The following is a 25,880-nucleotide window of genomic DNA, read 5'->3' on the forward strand; positions in this document are numbered from 1 at the left end:
TTTTTTTTTTAATACCCAAGATTTGAATTCAAAAAATTGAAAAGTAGTAAAAATAAAAACATCTACTAAATCATGACAATTACTGATATTTTAGAAATTGTATCAATCTCCAATCATTTTATGTCAACAGAATATAAATGAAAAATAACAGACCATATGTGAACATAAACTTGATGAATTTTATAAATTGAATTAAGTGACAGATAAATAAAACTAAATTTCAAATGACTAGCTTCTTTGCAATTTAATTTAAGTGAACAAATTCTGAACCACTTCACAGCAACTGCTATCAATAATGTCATTAAAACTTTTGAAATTTACTAGCGATAAACATTTTCAAATGACATACTGTTTTGGCTCAATTAAAAACAAATTTTGAACCATTTCACAACAACTGGTAGTATTAATGTCATCAAAAATTTGAAATTTACTAGCGATAAACATTTTCAAATGACATACTTCTTTGCCTCAGTTATCAAAGTGAACAAATTTTGAACGACTTCACAACAACTAGTAATAACAATTTGATCAATCTTTTCAGATTTCACCCTTCTCATTTTATTAGCCTCAGTGTAACTTACATCTCGATTCTCCTGTCTCATACCATTCGGTATAACTTGCATTTAGATAGAAAACACCTGCTCTCCAGCAATCTGTAGGTATTTAATGAAAATTTGGCAGCTTCTAACATTCTAGCAGGTCTACTCTGATTTATCAACCACTTACTCAGCCACACTAAACACATTAAATTGGGTCGTAAAGGGAAATTAAGGGTAAAAAGACATAGGATTTGATTAAATATTCTCAACCAAGGCAATTATTTAATAATTCACACTAATTTTCAAAGACTGGATAACACTCTCTCTATCAGGGATGTGGTGTCTGTTATAACTAAATGGTAAATCACTCTAAACTTCAATCACTACCGGTAGTGACTTTCTGTAACTTTCTTCCGACTTGACAAACTGCCAGATCTCTCCTTTCGAAGCAATCTAAAACATGCTTTAAGAACTGACACACTATGTGAAACATGCCTATGTGAAACACACCAAGGGATGGCAGTCATACTATGTGAAACATACCTAGGACAGACATACTATATTACTATGTGAAAACATGTCTAGGACAGACATACATGTACTATGTGGAACATGCCTGAGACTGACATACTATGTGAAATATGCCTGCAACTGATATACATTTGTACTACAATGTATGTGAAACATACCTGAGACTGAAATACTATGTGAAATATGCCTGCAACTGATATACATTTGTACATTTGTACTATGTGAAACACACCTGAGACTGAAATACTATGTGAAACATACCTGAGACTGACATACTATGAGAAATATGCCTGCAACAGATATACATTTGTACTATGTGAAACATACCTGAGATTGATATACTATATGAAATATGCCTGCAACTGATATACATTTGTACTATGTGAAACATACCTGAGAATGAAATACTATGTGAAACATGCCTTGGAATGACATACTACTGCTATATGTAAAACATACATGGAACTGACATGTGTGAAATATGCATGTACCTAGGGCAGACATACTGTGAAACATACCTAGGACATACATGTATGTGAAACATTGCTGGAAGTTGAACTGACACACTACATTTACATGCATCAAAGTTTGCAATTTTTTAACATCATGAAGAGATTTAAACTTTTACTGCCTGATACCCTATACTTAGGGTGTAATAATAAAGTCACAGAAACCAAGTCATTACAGAGTTATATCATTTTAAATAAATTTCATGTCACATAATTTTAAATCTATGAAAGCATACATGTGTCACACCCCATGCTACTTTTCAGTCACACTTCTAAATTGTAGTACCATAATCTCTGTATCACTACTGAGTACTCTGCACATGCCCCACTAACTAATTTTTGCCATAATAAAAAATATTTATGGTTTATCATAACTCAACCCCAATCAAATAATTAATATCTGTGCCAATCCTTACGTTAAAACATTTACACTTTTATGTGCAAAATAATTTAAAAATAAAACAGTATTTATATAAGTATAATACACATTTACATGATTTCTGAAAACTGTTTGGTAAATGAATACTTTCTATAGTTGCCACTATAGTCAAATTACTAATAAAGGCACAAATCATGGAAATTACAAAAATTTTATCTTCTTCGTCAAGTTTCAAGAGATGTGTTATCAGGACCACTTTTACATGTACTATTTTATTTGAAAATAGTTTTAATCTAAGTTTATGAAAGTATATTTTCATAAATATATATATATCTTTATAAATTTAAATAACTTTTGTTTTTTAAATAGTTTAGATGCCATCGTGGTCTCTAACCCTGTCTGGTCAAATTGACTCCATCATAACCAAAAGTTGTTCAAGCAAATGAGTAAACCTCAACTGCTATGACAATGTAAAAAGTGTATAAGTAGTGTCCTGAGCTGACAAATATACCATATTTGGACATTGCATAATACCCCCAATAAACACTAAGTTACATAATTATTGGGTAGAATTATATGATTGATTAATGAAGGCATGATGTTAATGACTGTGTGGCTGTGGTTGAATTTTAAATTTCTCATGCATCTCAGGACCTCACTGAGCTAGACTGAAAGAGAAATCTTATGATTTGATGAAGGATAACACTAGAATTGTTTTTAAAATTACCATTGAAAAGTAATTTTAGCCTGACTAAGCAACCACCTTAATATCAAAAATCAACACAAAATATTGTAATTTATAATATCAACCAGTAAATATCACCCAATATTAATTATAGTGTATGATATGTAGCTATCAATAAAATGCAACCCGCATTTTCATAGTTGAAAATTAGTTATCAGTCATGTTTTGACTTTTCTGCACTGATACAGTGATATGAGAGAAATATCTAACCTATAGTGAAATTTGGTATGTACTAAGGTAGTAAAAATATTAGAGTATTTATAATTTGGTAATTTCATGTGCCATGTGGTTTATCACAATTCTAGAAATTAGTAAAACTGTAATAGTGGCTTTAGCCACAGACCCTCCACCCACGGAGTACCTACATAGTGTTATTAGTGTCTGAACATTAACTGTGTCCAGCCTAAGCTGGCGTGCCCAAATGTAATAACACCCCCTGCATGCACAGCATATAATTTTTATATGCCGTATGTCAAAACTCTTTTGTTGAAATATGAACTAAATTGGCCGTTCAAAATGCGTAATAAACATTCACACAATATGTTCGTTGTTAAGATAACGCCTCGCTGATATTTAAATTGTACCAGCAGAAGTGAAAAATCGTCAGAAAAATAATGTATTCGTGACTGAAAAACAGGTTTAACGAATCAAATCATGACGTTGCCATCCAGTACGTTAGTAGAATTTTCTGTTTAGCTTCTGGCCTATCGTCTCATGAATTTATGTATTTCTATATTTTTCTGTTAATTTTTTCTTGCCTAATATTTCGATTTTTCCGACACCATTTCCCCCACTTTTGATAAACTTTACACCATGTACCATATTAGCATGTAACTGTGTGTACATACAATTTGTGTACAAAATTTTACATATAACTGCAACTCGGGGTATATTTCACTACCGGGTACTTGCAACACAGGCTGGCGTCTCAACGCAAAATATTCTCTCGAATACACTTGACAAGGTGATAGTGTACCTCGACATTATCAATAAACGTTGACAACACGGCGATCTTTTGGCCAGTCAAAATATTCACTAAGAAGTAAACATTGAGATGTTAAACGTCGCTGTCTTTAGAAAGTGAACAAAAATGGTGTCCCCTCTGCGTAACTGGTCGTCCCGTCTCAGAATTTACCCAAATTTCACATAAATTCCACTACTTACCTCTGAATGTAACCTTGGCTTGACGATCATACTTTCCCTTTAAGAACTGGGCATTCTTTAGGTTTAAAACGAGAGCCATTTTCGGTTATACGAGCTTCCCAGTCCTCGGTATCCGTGTTATGAGTGTCTTCCCATCACAGTCATTTGGGCAAATGATTTGCATACGTATGCACAAGGTGTTCTCAACCGGGGGGCTCGCTCCTATGACATCACGTCCGAAAGACGTGTGTGGGAATTTAAACGTACGAACGACCTTCTCTACTAAACGGACAAGTTAATTTATGTACTCATTAATTGATAATTACTAGTATAAACCCCTGTCGTTTCTCACGTTTGCTCTTTCAAGTGACTTTTTATTTCATATGCATATACATCATGATAATGCAAATATCATATATATTCAAATAATTTACGAATTATTCCTGTATTGTAGTCGTTTTATCAAGTGATTGAAAATATGTAAGTTATTCTCACAACGATGCCTCTTTCTTTAGTAACTTTGTTCCAAATTTCCTGAATAATATTTTAATAGCACAAATGAATTGCTTGTTAATTACTTATTAATTAATCTATAATTCAATTTATGTATTTTCTGGGCAATACATAAGATGAAAACCATCATTTTTCCTGTGACGAATAATTTATTGTCGTCTCATTTCTGAATTATTAATGTGTCCGACGAGTAAAGAAAAGAGAGATATAGATTGGCTGTTACGATAAATGCTCACACCCACAAATTAACTACATTGAGCAGGTGTCTGCGATATTTAACGACACTTCGGTTCAGTTGCACTAGTTGCTATGGTTATGGGTGCGGTGGCTCCTCTTGATAGGCGTTGCTGAGTTCAGGACGTCAATACATTTTATGATAGCGGAATTTATGTTGGGATTTTAGATACAAAATCCGCGGATCTTTTCAGAGTTTAATCCTACGATGCGCATCTTCGTGTGGTTATAAGGACGCTTGGAGTATGACCGCACTACTCATAGTAAATGAGTTTGCTAGGCTGTCATTTTTTCATTATGACGGATATTAAAATATTTCAATTGAGCAATTGACTACGTCATCAACACAAATGCATATATCTACGCCTTTCACTTGCAACATAAACGATAGCACACATCATGCTGTCACGATAAATACGGTGGTGGCTTATACCGCGTGTACTTCGGGGGCTACTATGATCGATCGCGCACATTTGTTCATTGTCTTCCCACGTACATTCCTCAAACACCGTGGAGTGAAACACCTAACATATCTAAACAGACACAAAACTCATAAACAATACAATATTGCCTAAGGAATATACAGGAGTTGAAGCTTACACTGTTTACGCAAAAACACAATTCACGCCTGAATATATACTAAAGGATTGTCTCTCTCTCATCAGTGTAATATCTTTGAATATATCAGCTTACTAAGGCTCTCAGTAGCAGGGTTATTAAGTTAACATATTTTAAAGTAGGGACCGGTGCGTAGGTGTATTTGGTATCTGGAGAAGAACACGGATAACTTTGCCACTATTTCACATCAATTTATTCACATACGATTCTCCAAACCTCTGTCTGTAGGTCCACACTTTTCAAGTTTACAAGTTTTTTGACAAAAATGCAGCCACTAGATAATATTGAAACAACCATTACATTTTGGTAGCCCTAACATACTTTAAGGATCTTTTAGTTTAGTCCCAGGTGAAGTCACCATGGCAACTACGAATTGCTCAAGCGTGTCGTAACCAATTGCAATTACGTTATTACAATACCATGATCACGAAGCTCCATCGTCTATGGTTGGTAATAAAATAAAGTTAACATAACAGTTAATAATAATTATATATATATATATATATATATATATATATACTCAGTTTATGTAAAATGTCTATGCTGGCCATGGAGTGGCGTAAATAGTGCTCAATACAATATGTATGTATATCGGTATAAATAACACAGTATCAAGCAAGAGTCGTTACGAAACACTATATATATGATATATATGTATGTATGTATATATATATATATATATATATATATATATATATATATACATATATATATATATATATATATATATATATATATATATATATATATATATATATATATATATATATATATATGCGTGAAACTCCGAGTTACAACCAAGAAAGAGTTCCAGAACTATCAAAACTATTGCGCTCTGCCACTGCGGTATAGAGCACTGTCTTAGCAGATTGATACTCACCGAGTTATATATATATATATATATATATATATATATATATATATATATATATATATATATATATATATATATATATATATATATATATATATATATATAAACAATATCAAGCAAGATAAGATACTCAGACAGACAGACAGACAGACAGACAGACAGACAGACAGACAGACAAGAAACTCCGAGTTACAACCAAGAAAGAGTTCCAGAACTATCAAAACTATTGCGCTCTGCCACTGCGGTATAGAGCACTGTCTTAGCAGATTGATACTCACCGAGTTATATATATATATATATATATATATATATATATATATATATATATATATATATATATATATATATATATATATATATATATAAACAATATCAAGCAAGATAAGATACTCAGACAGACAGACAGACAGACAGACAGACAGACAGACAGACAGACAGACAGACAGACAGACAGACAGACAGACAGACAGACAGACAGACAGACAGACAGACAGACTGACAGACAAGACAGACAAGACAGATAGCGTGGGTGGTTATGTTTATGTATGTAGATAAACATACACAGACGAATGAAGACTGTCCAAGGTTATTCCGTCATAGTTACCGGTCAGTGTACTCGGGGGAGTGTTTTAATACTATCACGTACAATAACGCAAGATGGTTTAATTGGATTGTGTGAAACAAGAACCTGTGTTGAGTAATATAGAACTCTGTACATCAACTTTATTCACACTCTCGGGGAATCTTTGAAAGTGGCCATAAAAAAGCTAAGCAATATGCAATACATGTTTTTTAAACGCTATGATTTGGAACACAATCTATTCCGAATTGATTTGATTACTGTTTGGACGCTTTGTCACGAGACATTCAAGTCAGGTTGCGGGTAACATATCTACGTTGTGGATCTGTGACTCCTCTTTGCTCTTAGCCTAGAGTCCAGTCCAGTGCGGGGGGGGGGGGGTCGCTTCCGTGGTAGGGGAAAAACTACAGCAATTCCAGCACGACAGGATTCTAGGTTATTTCACTCTTCACACATTGCGACCAATCAGCTTGACGGCAAATTTTCAAACTTCTAAACTGATTGACGTTGATGCCAGGACAAGCGGAAAGTGAAGAGCACAACAGAGTCATAAAAATACTCGACATAGGATTAGAAAGGCTAGTTTGTGGGTATATTTATATTTACCACACTTATTAGCTTATCAATAAACTTTGAACGGTTGATTAATGACGATAGCAGAAAGATATTTAGAAATATGATGGATATCTGGAAATAACTTATGATGTTATAATGATACATACACATATTGCGTTTTATTTATATACTGTCATTTTACAATATGCTATCCAATATATCCATAAAACTTTTCACCGAGATTCTGAATATAAATAATATCGTCTCGAACAAGCTATAAATAATATGGTCTCGAACAAGCTAGAGTTATCGGTTTAGAATCTCATGGTTCGTGACGTGACGACATTACAATGTATCACCAAACAGTGGAGATGATATGAATCCCCTAAAAGATCACATCTACGGTCATCGTTAGATAACCCAAACATGCATTGACATTTACTGAACGGTAATTTCTCTTGGCAATAAAATGTCTTCATTTGCTTCGACATACTGTTTATATAACGCTTCAGTTTTAATGACAGTATATCCACGTGGGTGGATGTGTGTCCCAAAAAAGATGTGTGAATAACGTGACTGGGATATCAATATATACGTAGTCTTCTTTGACTGATTTTGAATGATATCAAGTCATGGACCCTCCACCTACGATCATGACGGAGAGTCTATGATTAAGGCCCGTACCCGTAATGATATGATAACGTGACAATGGTTGTATGTTCAGTGATAAAGCATCATAAAATCTGGACGTTACATTTTGATTCACTTTTGTGGTACGACTACTACTGCTGTACAATCACGTTTGATAAAAACAACTGAAAGTACATAAACAATTTAGTGATCAACATTTTTATCCAAAAGTGTTTAATTTTCATCTTTTTAGCACCTGCAGTATTATTAGTACAGAAACGGCTCGAATCTTGGACTAGTAGTTTGGCACCTTAGCTTGCTTTACAAGAAGTTACTCTAAAGTTTCCATTTTTTAAAAAGTGTTTTAACAAAAGGACCGTGAGAATTACATATCTTGGCAAAATAACGGCAAAATAATATGTACAGTATATATATATATATATATATATATGGTTATATATTAGTTTTCTACTTTTTTCTTAAAATATTACAGAAAGTTGAATACTGTGTCACAAGTTTGCTTTTGTTAAGGAAGTGATTTTTAAATAAACGATGTAAATACAAGTAGCACTATATCATATTAATCAATCAATCAATCAATCAATCAATCAATCAATCAATCAATCAATTAATCAATCAACCAACCAACCAACCAACCAATCAACCATCCAACCCATCAATCAATCGATCGATCTGAAAATTTATAAGCGCCTGTATCCAATACAAAGTAAAATTCACAGGCGCTGCATGTACTCTTATATATTGAAAACTTTCGCGAATAAGTATGTTTTAAGGATCGTCATGAAAGTATTGACTGTGAGTGTCTAATCGAAGCTCTAGTGGCAATTGTTCCAAAGACGTGGTGTGGCATGTAAGAAAGCACGGCCACCAAAGGAATTAAGACTGTAATTGTCCGATGACCGAAGTGTACTGAGAGTAGGCTTCTCACGGATAGTGTCTGATAAGTAAATCCCCATATATGCATCTGCCCCCCCCCCCCCCCATTGAAATCTCATCATTAAACAGTTTCATTACTTATGTTTACAACTTCGATTGATTTGTAACTTGTTTATCAATTAGAGATCACCTTTGTTAATACATATGAGATAAACAAATAAAGCATCGATAAATCTTGGTTGTAATCGTAAATGTCTTTCCATTGAAATAACCCTCCTGTAAAGTACAACGACTTATTTGCTGTGTCTGAACTTCACACCTATCTAGGGACACCATATAATGAAATTTGAATCGCGTTAATCTCCGACCTTGAGATTCAAACGAGTATAGTTGTGCAGATAACATAAACATCAACTTGTAGATTTGGGTAGACATAACTCTTTGTCTTGATGAGTTCGTAGGATCGCATTCAAATTAGAAAACGTCAAGACCAATAACCAATAACTACATTTTGATCATTGAATGTCACCCTGAGGGGAAGATTGGAAATACCGCTAACCCTATAGGATAACGATTGAATCACATACAATAATCTAATATAGCATATTGCACTTGCATAGTTTGCCAACTTGAGAGTTATAACCGTGTATGTGCATTTTATGACCCCCAAGTTAACATTTTATCACAAGTTGCCACTTCAGTGTGTATATCACGACCATGATTACAACGCCAACGTCTGAACGTTGACTAATCAGTTGGAAATTCTGGCCAATCAAAAAATCAATTTAGAATTGCGGACCTAGCTCTTCTATTGAGTGATGAACGATAAGTTTATCTATGAATTATAAGGTTTTTTTGGGTGAATTTAACACATTTGAACAACAAATATAGGTGAATGTAACAAAGAAAATCAAACTTTGTATGAAACCCACAGAAAAATACATGAGTTCCTTACTTGCTTAATGTGACTATCTATATACATGTATACTTGATTATGGCATAAAGAGTACTCGTTTGGGTGTAGGGTCTATGCTTGGGCACATCAACTAATCTTTCTGAAAAAACCAAGATGGTAGACATGTTTGTATTGTATCTACAGTTTACAGAACGTATCAAGTTTATTGAATGCATGCATACACCTGTACTACGTGTAAAATCGTTAAACGATTCTGTAGTCATTAACTGAAATCGAAGTTAATCCGATGACGTCACTTGATGCAATTGTCACGCATTTGGGGTAGCTTTCAGCAGTATTATTGTCACCAATGTACTTTACACGCATGGAATGTTAATGAATCAGCAAACATGAAATTGATTCTGAGTTTTTGAAGATTTGATCAAGAAGGCTTTAAACAAACTACGCTTTGCACAATCTTTTACAATGGAAGTGGTCACAACTCGTCGTCTTGCGCGGAAAATGTGTGCATATGCGTATGTATGTATGTATGTATGTATGTATGTATGTATGTATGTATGTATGTATGTATGTATGTGTGTTTATTTGTGGATTTTGTGTGCTTACGTAACACAGCTTAAATGATCATGAAATTCACGTAATTCGCCAAATGTATGTATGGCATGTTTATCTTCATTTTGAATCACTCACTCACTCACTCACTCACTCACTCACTCACTCACTCACTCACTCACTCACTCACTCACTCACTCACTCACTCACTCACTCCCTCCCTCCCTCCCTCCCTCCCTCCCTCCCTCCCTCCCTCCCTCCCTCACTCACTCACTCACTCACTCACTCACTCACTCACTCACTCACTCACTCACTCACTCACTCACTCACTCACTCACTCACTCACTCACTCACTCACTCACTCACTCACTCACTCACTCACTCACTCACTCACTCACTCACTCACTCACTCACTCACTCACTCACTCACTCACTCACTCACTCACTCACTCACTCACTCACTCACTCACTCACTCACTCACTCACTCACTCACTCACTCACTCACTCACTCACTCACTCACTCACTCGACCGACCGACCGACCGACCGACCGACCGACCGACCGACCGACCAACCAACCATCCAACCAACCAACCAACCAATCAATCAATCAATCAATCAATCAATCAAAATAAACATGTAATTAATGGAAAGTCATTTGGTGGATGTATTGATGATGGGAAGTAGATGACTATTGGTTGAATCAATACAAGGTACAACACTCAAGTCACGTACTGGAGGCAGTAAAAACAGTTCCTTACTGATCTCTTGATAACAAGGGAATTGGACAAATTTAGAATGTTCTAACATATCGTGTCTCATTCCAATACGTTCCAGGTGGATTAACAAATGACGTGCAGACGGTTTAGGTTGTTGAGTGGCATGCAGCTGAAAGGAAAGTATGTTGATAAAGACTCGTCGTCACGATAATCAGTTTTTTTGATGGCATGTCCTACGATTGTGACTTTTAATTTGTGTAGAATGAATGACACAATACATCACAGGTATGATTACGCCTTCTTTAGGAGACAACAAATTCGGTAGATAAATATAATTTTTGTTATTTTTCAATTTAAAAACCAAGAATATAAATAATGTATATAATATATTTTCGATTCTATTGGTATCTAGATATACGTTGGTGTAGAGCTGATTTCTTAGAAGCAGGAAACCATTTACAGGGTTTTTTTTTTCAAGTTTTTCTGGTTGCCAAAGACATTTATTTGCAAACAACCAAAGGGAAGATTATATGCTGTCAGTTGGATTAGTAGAATCTAGAATACTAATAGTCAAGTTATTATTCCACTATCATAAGACGTCGGAATACCTGAAGACGATTTATCAGTCATGGCGATTCTTTTTTTAACGAGAAAAAAAACATAAAAAGGGTCACTCTCAAATGCTTTTACAGTGAATTTCACAATACAATGCAACTTTTCTGTTTGAAACCAAGAAGAAACTGTATATGTCACACTTTAATAGCAAGATTGTAATTTTTGCTACGTTTAGTCTAAAATAATTGTAACTCCATGCAGACATTCGGGCGCCGATATTTTTCGTATCAAACACTGGATGAAGGGCGCGTAAAATGTCCTTTGCACTATTCATTTTGATGTCTGTATCGTGGTATGTGTAGTTCATTTCACTTTAGACAAAATGTAGCAAGAAACTGTACTCATTCAATCTTGCTATCTTAAAGTGTAGCATGTCCAGTTTCCTATTAGTTTCTGTGTGGTTGTATCAAACAGAAAAGCTGCACGGTATTGAAAAATTCACTGTATTTGAAATTCATTCCCTGGTGTTTCTATTTGAACTGTTGTATATTTCATTCCCTGGTTTTACTATTTGAACTGCTGTACATACGTACATTTCATTCCCTGGTTTTACTATTTGAACTTTTGTACATTTCATTCCCTGGTTCTACTGTTTGATCTGTTGTACATTTCATTCCCTGGTTCTACTGTTTGAACTGTTGTACATTTCATTCCCTGGTTTTACTATTTGAACTGCTGTACGTACATTTCATTCCCTGGTTTTACTATTTGAACTGCTGTACGTACATTTCATTTCCTGGTTCTACTGTTTGCACTGTTGTACATTTCATTTCCTGGTTTTACTATTTGCATGGTTGTAAATTTCATTCCCTGGTTCTACTATTTGCATGGTTGTACATTTCATTCCCTGGTTTTACTATTTGCACGGTTGTAAGTTTCAAAACACTGTTATTGTATATAAGATCGTTCTGCTTTACATTTATGCTTAATACTGCTGTACTCCAAGTTGATACATTATTGATAGAGGGTGACTCTAAATGACTAATGACGTCAGCATCGAATCTGATGCATCACTTATCCTATCCCTGGGGACTTCATACATGATCTTCATTTTCCGACATTTGTATCTACCTACCGTGACGCAGTTGTGACCAAGGCAACGCCGGAAAGCACGTTTAGCTTGGCGACATGCCGGATTCAGAAACGATATCCTGCGAGAGTTGGTCGATGGTTTCCTAAATAGGTTCTATTCATCAGGGATATTTTCCTCATAGTGGCTATCATAACAGACTTCATGAGGTTGAACGAGAGTTCTTATTTCAAAAATAGACATAAGTCTATTAAAATTTAAACAATCAAGACTCAATTAATGTAGATTGAAATTTCTATCAATTGGTGCCATGCCAATGGAATAACAATCAACTCATTGAGGCGAATAATTCAACTGCCTTGTGTCCATACCAGAGGTAATATTCATATTGTGTTTGTGTATAAAGTGAAAATGTTTGTTAATTGTACGAAATAAATGAAAGGAAAACATGTTACATGGGGTTAAAGGCCAAACATGCTTAAAAATATGCACGCATTGGAAAAAAACCGTTTGATAAATGCTCTTGTAATTTCGTGTCAACACTATATAGGGTAAAGCTACAGGGAAAAGGAAAAAATTTGACGTTTAACATAAACAGATTCGTGAATCAAAATATGTTTACGACTTTGGGAATTATTTGTTTCCCCGTGGCACGTATCGGATATTAAGGTGTCTATATATAGTATGTATGTACACTATATATTTAACCTAATTTGCAAATAAAAAAAAATAAAGTTATACAATATTGGGAATCGATGATTTCCTCAAGGAATTAAATCCCATTGATTTACAGCGCTATGACGATTACTTTCAAAAATAAAAAGTTTGATGTGACAGAGTGAAACTCTTCGGTTTATTAAAAAGCAGAGTTTTCTCTCGTCTAAAATTAAACTGCCAACTTGAGACAAATAAAATCGTGAAACCACGTTAAATCAATAATTTGAATATTTGTATAGTTTTCCCTACCTTCTGGAAAGTCATAAAAAAAATCTCTGTGAAATTATATGAATGTATCAAAGCAAACGTTATATACTCTACGCTCTCGTTTGTACGTTGCTTCACGTATACTCCAGCTGAGGTTCAATGTATAAGTAGGTCAATGTACAAGGTCACTGGTTTCCCTCTCCGTATGACTTAAATACTGTGGAGAATATAATGGTGCCAAGAATCAATAGGATTGTACTGTCCGATGACTTGAATAGTGTACTACTGTTATCTTGTTAACACTGAACAATTGACTATCAGCTAAAATCCTTGTAATGTTCTATGTTGTAAAGTTTATAAGAATCTTAAATGCAGTAGCTTGATATTGATTTACTCTCCCATACACAGCGCCGCTAGCATAAGCTTATATCTTTTTCGTAAAATGGGAATTGTTTTACCATATGTATTGTGTTCTCATAAATACGTCGTTTAAACTATCTAGTTCTATGAGACTGTTTTGATTAATGTCGATGAAAAAAATGTAATCACCATTCGGAATTACATTTACAACCAAGGCTTGAAATGAATGTTATAAATGTTATAACAAGCCAGCTGTAGCAGGAGACACATCTATATTCACGCCCACAATACAGTCAATCTAGTGGCCTTTTGTTTTTATTTGGCGTTATATGCATGTGAGTTGTGGGGCAGAGTTGAGGGCGCTATCCATTGTTACCATGGACGCGTCGCATTACTCATCAAATTGTCTCCTGCTGCCCGGTGGAGTTGGAAATTAGTTTCCAAGTTGATAAAACTTATATTTGTTTTCATATAAACTCATCAGATATATTAAAATACATTTATCGTGCTAGTTTTATTTTTATTCATTTTTGTAATTATAATTATGGTCACAGCTCGCCGAACTACTTTTCGTGGATGACTACACGAAAGCATAGCAACGTGTGTTTACATTCTTCTTCAATCACTTCCGCATTGGGAACTGTGTGTTGACGTGTTGATTATCCAAAGGAAACACCGAGATATTTCAGACTGAAGCGTTCCCTGTTTTATCCGTAATTTCAATCTTTGGTAGCCAGCTTCCCCATCACGATGTCAAGGAGTGCCGGCACCCTACTGACAACCCATAATGCGACTTATATACCACCGAGGCTGATGCCAGGGTACGTACATGTACATGCATCATTGATGCAGTGTATTGAAACATATATGCACGTAGTGTAAATTTGCACCTGCCAAAATAATGATATATTACCTCGTCGTGCCCCAGGAATGTCATTAACTCATTCATTTAGTCGACCTATCACTGACATAGATAATCATTTTTACATATTTATGTGGATGAAAATTACCACCACCTGGAAATGACACCTTCTTCCAGTGCAAACAAATGATCCTTGGTAGACTAAAGATAATCCACCTATACATTGATACAAAGCCTTTAGAAATATACAGAGAGCTAATTACCAAGTCTAGTGTGTGTTCCATCAGATTCTCTCCAGGGTGGAATGTATATTGTGTTGCGCTTTCAAAGGTCACAATAAATAACCAAAGTCAAGATATTACCATTTCATAGGTACAAATGTAGTTTGTAGCCATGTTTCATAATATAGTCATTACAGGTATATTTACATACAATGTATATCAGGTAACTAAACAGCTCAAATGGTCACCTTGCTTCTGAACAACAGGTGACAAGTTTAAGTGGATGGTTATACTGGTATTTATAAATTTGAACCCCCCCCCCAAAAAAAAAGGGGGAAAAAGAAAAAAAAGAAAAGAAAAGTGTAAAAGAAAGTTCAAATTTAATTAATCTCATATTTCATGTACTAGTTCTATAGGCTCTGTGTTGATATCCTCCGTTGGAATAATATTTGTCATGTAGAGATATAAAAGTTACAAAGTATACTGTAAAATTGTGTACCGTATGCGCTGCACCAATTTCGATGAATGTAAGACCAAGTAAACTAGCCTAGGGTTCTGGCAAGTGGACTGTAAATAAACTGTATGGGGGGGGGGGGGGGGGGGCATTGTGTATGTGTGTCACTGTGTGTGTGTGTGTGTGTGTGTGTGTGTGTGTGTGTGGAGGGGGTGTATACATGTATGCACATCCTTTTTATACTGTAATTTAATCTTAACATGTGTACTAAAAAATAAGTCATTCCAATTTATAACAAATTGATAAATAAACATATCACACCCCAATTTTCAAGATATTTATGCTGTTGCGTAATATGTGCAGCATGTACATTAAATTTGCATGTACATTAAGTATGTACGACTTTCAACTTTATAGGGTGAGTCCAATAAACTTTGAAAAGCACAACATCAAGAGTTAAATGTAACAAAAGAATCCACAAAAATTGTGCCAGGCCAGTTACAACTATTATAATTTTAATCTAAATTAAATATACTAATTACAGTGTTCTCCCCACTATAGAGAAAGTATGATGTAAACACCAACCATGCCATCTAGGCTGCCATGCTTGGCAGGTTTTTACCATGCTTCAAAAGTATCCTACCATCCTTGAGCTTTGAATGACAAAATCATAATAATATTTTCACTTCACATGAAAAGAAATGGCTGATACACAATGTACATGAGTGTATGTGTTAAAATAAACATGTCAAAGAGTTTGTTCCAGTGTTGAAGACATTATATGCTGATCACTATGCAAACAAATATGCAAATTACCATGCTATTTATATGTAAATCAATATGCAAATTAGTCACTATCCTTGCAATCCACCCTGGGGAGAACACTGAATTACTATGGAGGTATAAGGGGGAGATACTTCCAAGCATATACAATACATTTTTAAATGATTTGTAGGGTTTGATATTATATGGTTCACTTTCTACAGGTATAAAGGTCATTGCCCTACAACTAAATTTGACTACGGTGAATCATATGGACATGCTACAGCTAAGTATTTCCAAGACTACAGATCAGAGACACTTAACAACAGTGTCAGTAACTACTCTAGAGGTGGTGGATTCCCCACCATTTACTCACATAATCCAGACATGGTGATGAGTGCAAGAGATCGTACCAGGGAACGTTACCGAACGGCACCCAAATACCAACTTAGCAATATCCAGCATGATAGAATGGATGACTTGGAGAAGTTTGACACGGTGAGGGCGTTGTCCAAACTCTACTTATTTTTATTATTTTGAAAAATTCATTGCACTTCTGTCACTCATATTTATTGCGTATTTAACAGGAGAGTTAAGAACATTGAATTTTTCAATCTAACCACGTGTCACGTATATCACTTTTAACTTGAAATTTATATTTGCTCATTTTGACATTGTAAAATACCCACAGGAAATACTTTCTCTCTGAGGTGTCAATGACATTGATATTGATTTGTGTGTAATATCCTAAAACTGTCTGTGATTGATGTCACCACACTGTGGAGTATCGATTGTTTATGTCTGATCAGTATGACAAGATTGACAGGAATGATAGACACTTCTGTCATAATAACCCATTTTGAACACACCAATAAATCATATAGTGAATCTAATTACACCTGTAGTATCATCATCAATGTAATAAAGGTGTCTTTAATTACGATGTTTACCTTGTAGAACCACATTCTCCAAACATTGTACTAAATTTATCACTGTTTATTTTCTAGTTGTCATGGCAACACTGAACTTATCACTGTTTATTTTCTAGTCGTCACAACAACACCGTGAGCACTACAAGGACAGGACTGGAACACTGCAAAGAGTTGACTATTTCATGTTGCCTAAGAAGGCCGAGGAACAGTTTGCAAAACATGCCTATTTGTAAGTAGAGAACCGTGTGCTGTGCTGTGACCTTAACCAGGATTGGCTTTGCAGTGCTGTGATTTTAACCTCTCACCTTTAACCTATGAACTCTACAAAGTGAATTAGCATAAATCAGCAAGAAAGCATGGTTTTTAAAGTTAAGACTAAGAGGTCATATTGTGTAACTGTAAAACTTCATACAAAGTGAATTCATTTAAGGTGGTTATTTTTGGTGATGGTAGATTGGCATAGTTGTCATTGTAATAAGAAGAGACAAACAGACGCTTATGTTGTCTGACCTGACTCGACCTCAGGTCATGTATACCATGACATCGGTGCATGAACTTTGACTGCATGACTTGCTGTGTGAACTAACTTTACATTTTGTAATGTACTTATCTTCTGAACTGTGTTGGTGTACTATGACCCTTGACCTTTCAACTTCTCAGTTCTCCACCAACGAGCATTCAGATTCTCCCCACCTAAGAGAACTCAGATTCTCCCCACCTATAAGAACAGATTCTCTCCACCTATAAGAACAGATTCTCTCCACCAATAAGAACTCTTTTGACTGATCATTGTGCCAGTATTCTGTTCTCAAATTTTCAAATCATATTGTGATTCATGTAATTCCTGTGGTCAAACTCAAAAGAAATATGATCAGTATTGCAGTGTTAAGTTATAAAAGTGAATTCTCTGTTGAAAGGTCAAAGGTCATTAGGGGAAGGTAGAGGTATTGTAAAAATGTAATAGTCATTCAGCAAAGAGAGTGATGCTTTAAAAATGTGAGCATTCAAATTTTAGATTGACATCTGAACTTATGATTTTCTTTGCAATGAGTTTTTTAATTGCATGTTAGTCTTGTACGTAGCAGGCTGGATAGTTGAATTGGCAAGCATTCCTAGCCACACAGCCTGCAAAAGTCAGTAATGCAAACTCAGTATTTTACATGTCCACACCTTGTTTTGCTTCGTTGTATGTTACGCATTAAGGGTGAGGAGAAATTTGCATACATGTTGAGGTCATACAGAGGTCACATTTCTGTGTACATGTATAGCCAACTCAGTTACATCCTGGTAACTTGATACAATCAACATAATATCAGCATCATGTGACTTGTTCAACCAATCAGCTTCTATGAATGGTATTCTTGAAAAATACTGAGTTTGAGTTACTGACTTGACAGGCTGTGTGGTGAGATTACTTGCTAGGTTGATAATCTAGCCTGCTACAGAGGCTTATCGAATGTTTGAATCAATTGATGTGTACACTTTTGACCTTTTGGTCAGTAGTCACTTACTACAACCTTTCACCTGTTTTTTGCACACGACATATTTTCACCCGAAGTTACCTCATTCACAGTACACCCACTATTCATCTGAAGTTACCTTATTCTGTGCACTTACACACCTACCCACAATTCAACAGCACTGTACCTTCACTCTATAAATGCACTCATTTTCCCTAGCATGATGGGAATTACCATCAACTGAATCCCTACCCCATCCCCTCCACCTACTCATTCCAATAGTACTAGTATAGTATTTCTGAAGAAGATCATAAAATAAGGTATCACAACCCACTAATTTGTTTAAAAATGTACCTATCCATCACAAATAAACCTTCTTTTTTCATTTTATCCTTTTCTTCAAATAACACATAAAATGTAGCAACTCAAACCTTACATGTACTTCCTTTATTTTTGTCCGTACTAGAAATAACAAACAACTCAAATATTCTTTTATTCCAAATCTTATTCTTCATGTTCATAATCAAAATGTTTTGAGAGGAACATAGTCTCTCATATTTATATTATAAAACTATATATTTTAATAATTCTAGTTAATCAGGTGACCATTTTTCTTCAAGAGTCGAAATCTTTAATTTATTCATTTTTTTTCATGTTAAACTTTAAAGAGAGTGTCCTATTTACTGTGGGTTTCAACTCAAGTACTACGTCCTAGTGGCTGTAACTAACACTATTTTTTTCCACAAAAAAAGAACTTATTTTCAACTTATTATATGTTATCATCTTGCTGTCAATCATATTTGATCACCTAGGTAACTATCACCAGCCAACAAATATATTAATTGTATAATTCAAATGGTTCAGACCATTTATTTGTATTGTTTACACATGGACATCAAGCCAGTGTACACAGATTAAACAGTCCAGACCATTTGTATTGTTTACACATGGACATCAAGCCAGTATACACAGACTACACAGTCCAGACCATTTATTTGTATTGTTTACACATGGCCATCAAGCCAGTGTACAAAGTACTATCAACTAGTTATGAAGATATTTTGCATATTTAGAATAGTGTATAAATAGAAATGAGATAATTAGCATAATATTGACTTTGTGAATTTTATTTGTTTCTTTATAAACGTAAAAGTTTGTCTGTTTTTTATTAAATGTGATGTTGTACTTGTTTATGTTTAGTTTAAAACATTAAAGCTAGCATCGGTGGTCATATTGGATGTGATTTCCTGGAAAATCTGAATATTGAATAATAATCCATTCATCTTTAGTATAACTTTATGATTTGGATAGTAATAGAAAATCCCTATCCTGTTTCTAACATGAATAATTGTAGAATCTTTGAGACGAACCTTTTCAAAGAACCCTATTTCAGATGAAACAAATGCAAAACACAAACCTCCTTGCATGTACCTCCTTGGATGTACCCCCCCCCCCCCCCTTCAAGTCAGCAGATACCCTGCCCCCAAGAAATATCAATAACAGTAGTATCCTATATGATAGTACAAAATGACATTTTATCACATGCTGATCCAAACTATATTATGCAACTCACACATAGCCATGGTGGGGCGCCCTCAACGTATCTAATTCTTATAGCCTATTCAAATGTAAATTTGATGAAAGTACCAATTTCATCCTGTGTTGAAGTGGCACCATCAAAACCACAAAATTTAAATACTTACACACACATGTAAAAATATGAAGAACAAGAGATACACCAATTGAAAACATACAAAGAGTAACACTTGTCCTGCATGTCAGTATGGATAAGGTAATGTATGTTGGTGGGTATTATATTGTTACAGTAGTTTTAGATGTAGATATTGTAGTGAACAAAGTTCACATTTGAATAGACTAGGCTCCTGTCCTATTCTTACTGCTGACGACTCAACAGGGTCATTTCTTGGGTCTTCAATTGTAAGAATGGTACATGAGTGTATAGTCTTAGAATGTGAACTTCAATCTGATACTTATCTTTAGACAAATACATTCAATTTGATAATCCATTTCTGATGGCATGATCAAAAGTCACATTTTCCTGTTCCTATCCAACAGGCTTTGTCAAACAGTCAGTTAGTTAGGCTCATTACCTTACCATTAAAAATATCTTGATAGATATAAAACGTGAGTGACTGGGTGGTGACCCAAGGATAAAACATAAGGACGGGCCTGTATTCCTAATCAAAATAGTGTTCTGTGCTGTGTATTGATGTAGTCTGGATGCCAAAGTGGTCTCCAAACCAGTGGACTGGAGGTGTAAATTGTAGCAATTCCATATAGGGACTAGACTAGAATTCATGAGACATGGCAAAAACTTAATGTTTGTATCTTTGACAGTTGCTATAGTAATATATGCTATGTTTACTAAATGACACAACACAGTATGCTTCGTCAGCAAACTAAGTTTATTTCAGTACACTACTGTATAATGTGCATACTATTATCCATCTTGAGTTTTCATGAGTTTCTAGTTCCACAATCTCAGAAAATTCACAGAGAAAGGATACTTAGTAGAACTAAGGATGTGAGAGGTATTCTCACAACAGAGCACTTACAATATTTCTGTTGAAGTAATGGAATATGAAGCTCTGTTTTGGCGGGTATGTTTCAGACAGTGCCATAAAAAGCCTTGTTTTTTACGACGTTGGTGGGGGGGGACAAAAAATTTAATGTCAAGCAAGTCTTGGTAGGACATATCTTTATGTGTGGAGGGGAGTGACTATGTAGGGAAAGACATCAATGCACACAAACATTGCACCTATGAAAACAAACACCAAAACAATACACCCACAGACAAAAATTCTTATACCTTTCTATCTGTTTTCAGTACACTGCACAAATGGCACCTTCTCAATTTTACACTTTTATATTTATATTGATTGTGTTATATTCATTTATTTAAATCCAATTATAGGTTACGACTGACCGATGTCCTTGATGCCAAGCACAGACCCAATGTACCATTGAATATACAGAGGCATTTCCTAACAACAAAGTTCATACCGAAATCATCCGTCCGTGACCGAGCTATGCGAGATGTATATTTTGAGAAACGTTAAGACTTCATGAAAACACAAGACTGAGTCAATTTTCTACTATGTTTACCATGTTTCGACCTATTGGAGAAAGTGTTAACCTTTCCACCTACGCCGTGTGCAAATATGTTCCGTCCAATTGTCATTATTAGAAAACATTACAGAATTTTGGGTAAACAGTATGTAGAAGATTATGTTACATATTTGAAAAAGTTGGTAAAAAAAGTACACAGTCACATACTTTTCTTTTAGATAGGGAAAATGATGGAAAAGAAAAAAATGCGTAGAATATTTCATACACTGTTCTACATGTCAATATATGGAATCCTTTGATAGGTACATATTTAGGGTAATATGTCAATTTTAATAAAAACTGAATTTGTTTGATGTACATTTCATAATTTGTTTTAATTTGGTGATATGCAATGGAATGAAAAGAAGAACACACTATCATGTGAAGAATACAGTACATAGGGCACATTTGAAAACAAAGGTATACAAGAGACACCATAGCATAGTGGGTGTTGTATGATCCATGTGTTGAAATGAAATGGAAAAAAGATGCCATTTATGTAACTTATTACACTAAATAGTTCAACAAACATACAACATTATCCTTTCAAATCATGATATAAATTGAAAATTATTCATTGTTAGGGTGTTTTAAATTATGGACAATTCAGACACTAGTCTGTAGTATGGGCGCCCTCACAGTTCAGTCAACTCCTTTCGCAATCGCAATGGATAGAGCGGGCCAGTAAGGGCAGAATAACACGACATATTGTACAATTTATTAAGTCAAGCTTTTTTAGAGTGCCATATCTTCGCAAGTCTAAAAATTCAAATAACAACTTTGTTAAAAAAAACCACTAAGATACAAAAGTAGTCGAAGATTCAATACGTTTTTATACTGAGCTGCTTTATACTGATATGTGGTCTACTAAGTGCATTACACAGTATGGTACTGCCAGGGGGTCTCGAGGTCGTCAAAGGTCAGAGTTCAAATGTTAGCTAATGTTTTGAGACTACTGTTAATATTGTAAATGTTGATATTTTGTATTCCGTCCATAAAACATTCAATATTTGACAAATTTCTGTTTAAATTTGGTATGTAATATACATATGTATGTGTGTGTATGTATGTATGTATGTGTGTGTGTATGTATGTATGTATGTATGTATGTATGTATGTGTGTATGTATGTATGTATGTGTGTGTGTGTATGTATGTATGTGTGTGTGTATGTATGTATGTATGTATGTGTGTGTGTGTATGTATGTATGTATGTATGTATGTATGTATGTATGTATGTATGTATGTGTGTGTGTGTATGTGAGTAATGGATGTGTGTATTATTATTATGTATAAGGATCTGGTAACATAGCAATACTATACACTTACAGTGGCCGGCTGCAATTGGCTGGATTGTATGCTACCCAGGGAATTGAGAAAGGATGAAGAGCCACTATGCTATCATAGGTCTGTGCAAAGGGTAGTAATTGTCATTTTAGTGCTTTGAACATGGTCTTGGAAACATTATCATCATCATTATTATTTTTAAAAAGTACACATCTTGCCTGCTGAATTTTGGAAAGGACACTCTTACATTCATTTGTATGCTATCAATAACTTTCACCATGACACAATTGAAATCAGATACTTGTCAACAGAGGGCGCTTTATTGTAAAAATGTATCATTTCCCTGCACTAAAAATATTAACACCTTATAGGAAGTACATTTCACAGAGTAATAACTTAATAAATTGTTTACAATAAATTTTAAAATTAGCATCAGCTAAGTTCTGAAGATCACCAAGTCCAGGTGTATGACACAGGACTATTGAGACAACAACACTCATCAATACAGTATACATGTACATGTATGTACACAGTGGTGTGGTTAGTTTGGACAAGCTGTAGCCTAGAATTCAGTCGAGGGATTTTTGGCCCTTGACACCCCACTCTCCCACCTTCACCCTGATTGGATTCTAGGCTAGACAAGCCATCACTAACAAACAAAAAAACCTACAACCATTATCATTTTATCCCCACAAGTTTTTTAAGTAAAAACAATGTTTTCAGTGAACAAAAATAGTTCATACTCAGTAATTGCATGAAGGCTATACCAGGATTGAAATGAAGGAAAATGAAAGAAATAGTTTACTTTATGGGAATAGCATGCAATGAATTTTTTTTGTAGGTTTTTGTTAATATTTTGGTTGACTTCCAGTTTATATTAATTTTTTTTATTGTTGATTTCCAGTGTTTACACTCTCTGTAATGGATTAATCCCAAAACCATGCATTTTTATCAACTTCTTTGGACTCGGGAGATGCTACCACAGGTATCTTGTTAACAGTGTCATATCTACATCACCAAGATCACCTGTAACCAGACCATCATTCCACAATTAATAGTTTGTGTCTGTCTTGCCTTGTCAAGACTGTTCTTGCCACAGTTACATTTTCTTAAAAATTCCACAAAGAAATGTACATTTCAATTTCGTAGGAAGTAATAGAATTAATTAAATAGATAAACCCTATGTCTCCCTGGAGTAACAGATAATATTATCAATGCCCAACAGAAATTAAAGATATTGAAAATCTCAAATTGAAAACTAGATGGTCTGAACAAAAGTTAACTCAAAGGGCTGGTTTGTAGATACAGCCAGTCAGTTTTACAAGAGGGTTTTAATAATGCTAGCTTTTGCCCTGTTCTACGCACCTCGGAGATAAAAATCTTAAAAACTTCAGCTCTAACTTTGCTTTAAAAATCTCAAACTCACTCAATTCCCTCGGTACCTGCAATAACATTTTATCTCATGCTAAAGGGTCATAATAGCACAAGCAGGTCGACTTCTTCTCTCGTCTTCTCATGTTTACATCTTTTTAGCCTGATCGCCTCTTCTACGTAGAGGAGGCGATCAGGCTAAAAAATGTAAACATGTACCAAGAAGGTCAATTCAGGCAAATTAACGAAGGTAAAATAGCAATGAACGATAAGCCGACATCTACATCAGATTTTCATCAGATTGCATTGCACTGTGGCCAATTGGGTTATCAGGTGCATATTACCAATGTGCAATTACCAGCTTGTTTACAGTAATTAAGACAAGCTATGGTTTATATGAGGCTGGGTGGTACAACAGCTAATGATATAGAAAAGCATTGCAGTGAGCAGGCTACACATGCTAACTAAACATATAAATCTTTCCTGAGTTTTAAATTCACCATAACTTTGTTAACCTTTGGTTGTATTGCAAAAATATACAGGATGATTTTAAATACTATGAGATTGTCCTATTACAGTGTTTTTCCATATTTCATAAATCCTCTAGAGTTGTAAATATACAGACGTTCCACGAAGCAAAAACTAAATGGAAAGCACTGAAAAAAATCTAAAGCCCCTAAACTTGTTTTATTGTTCTAAAGTATCGTTTACTTTTCAGTAAAAGTTACCCTCTCTGGTGATAAATTCTGATACAAAATAAACAGTATATTTGAAACCACTTTTATAAGTTATTGTCAAAATTAGACCAAAATAATCCACATATATCATTACCTCAGTTTAGTTATGATACACTAAAAAGTTCTTCCAATACTTGTTATTTCTCTGGGGTACATATTAGTCTATTATTCCTCTTATGTTGAAATAGTTCACAGATACGTATAGTCTAAGCTGTAAATAAAGTATAAATTGCACCATTGTCATTAATACATTTATAATGTTTAGTGGAGGAAATACACCTCTGTACTCAAACTCAATTTCTTATAAGTTATAATATATATTTTTGAGCTGAAGTAACAAAATACAGAAGTTTAGTTTGTTATTAAAATGCCACTGTAAAGAGACTACTGGTTTTTACTACGATAGTCGATTTTCAGGTTCCAAGATGCAGAACGCGAGAGGACATCACTCATATTGTTACATTTAGTCTTGTTTTGTCTTTATTACGTTTGAAATAACATTTTGATCAGTAAATTATGGAAAGCCATTTTGACGTCTTTGATTACGAGTGATTTTATAGAAGGACTAAACGCCATCAATGAGAGACAGTGATTTTACAGGTGAGTCAAGGGTACAGTCAGGTGACAACTACCCCCCTGAGTAGAGCGTGCAAACCCCTCAGTGTGTACACAATACCTGTCATTGTATGGAGAGACGTGCAATGCATCTTGGAACCGGCAACAGGTCTATACTCAACACAAGTCCAAGGTCTATGTGTAGTCCTTGTGTTATATATTTGTTATAATTGCTTTATCACTTTTTC

General features: G+C 34.7%; 2 protein-coding genes across 2 annotated transcripts in view; one reads left to right on the top strand and one right to left on the bottom strand.

Annotated features, from left to right (window-relative positions):
• LOC144445927 (otoferlin-like) overlaps positions 1 to 4,004 on the bottom strand; it is a 133,634-nt gene extending 129,630 nt beyond the window's left edge. The window contains exon 1 of the mRNA XM_078135569.1: positions 3,868 to 4,004. Coding sequence (XP_077991695.1) covers positions 3,868 to 3,946 — 79 coding nt within the window. The 5' untranslated portion in view covers positions 3,947 to 4,004. The remainder of the gene's footprint in view (positions 1 to 3,867) is intronic.
• A 10,492-nt stretch (positions 4,005 to 14,496) lies between these two features.
• LOC144445479 (ciliary microtubule inner protein 2C-like) lies at positions 14,497 to 22,672 on the top strand. Its single transcript, XM_078135043.1, has 4 exons — positions 14,497 to 14,684; positions 16,387 to 16,660; positions 17,211 to 17,323; positions 21,490 to 22,672. The coding sequence occupies exons 1-4, from the start codon at positions 14,614 to 14,616 to the stop codon at positions 21,632 to 21,634; spliced, it is 603 nt and encodes a 200-aa protein (XP_077991169.1). The 5' UTR covers positions 14,497 to 14,613; the 3' UTR covers positions 21,635 to 22,672.
• The last annotated feature ends 3,208 nt before the right edge of the window (positions 22,673 to 25,880 follow it).

The sequence above is a fragment of the Glandiceps talaboti genome, chromosome 14, assembly GCF_964340395.1.
Source record: "Glandiceps talaboti chromosome 14, keGlaTala1.1, whole genome shotgun sequence".
NCBI classification, from domain to species: Eukaryota; Metazoa; Hemichordata; class Enteropneusta; family Spengelidae; genus Glandiceps; species Glandiceps talaboti.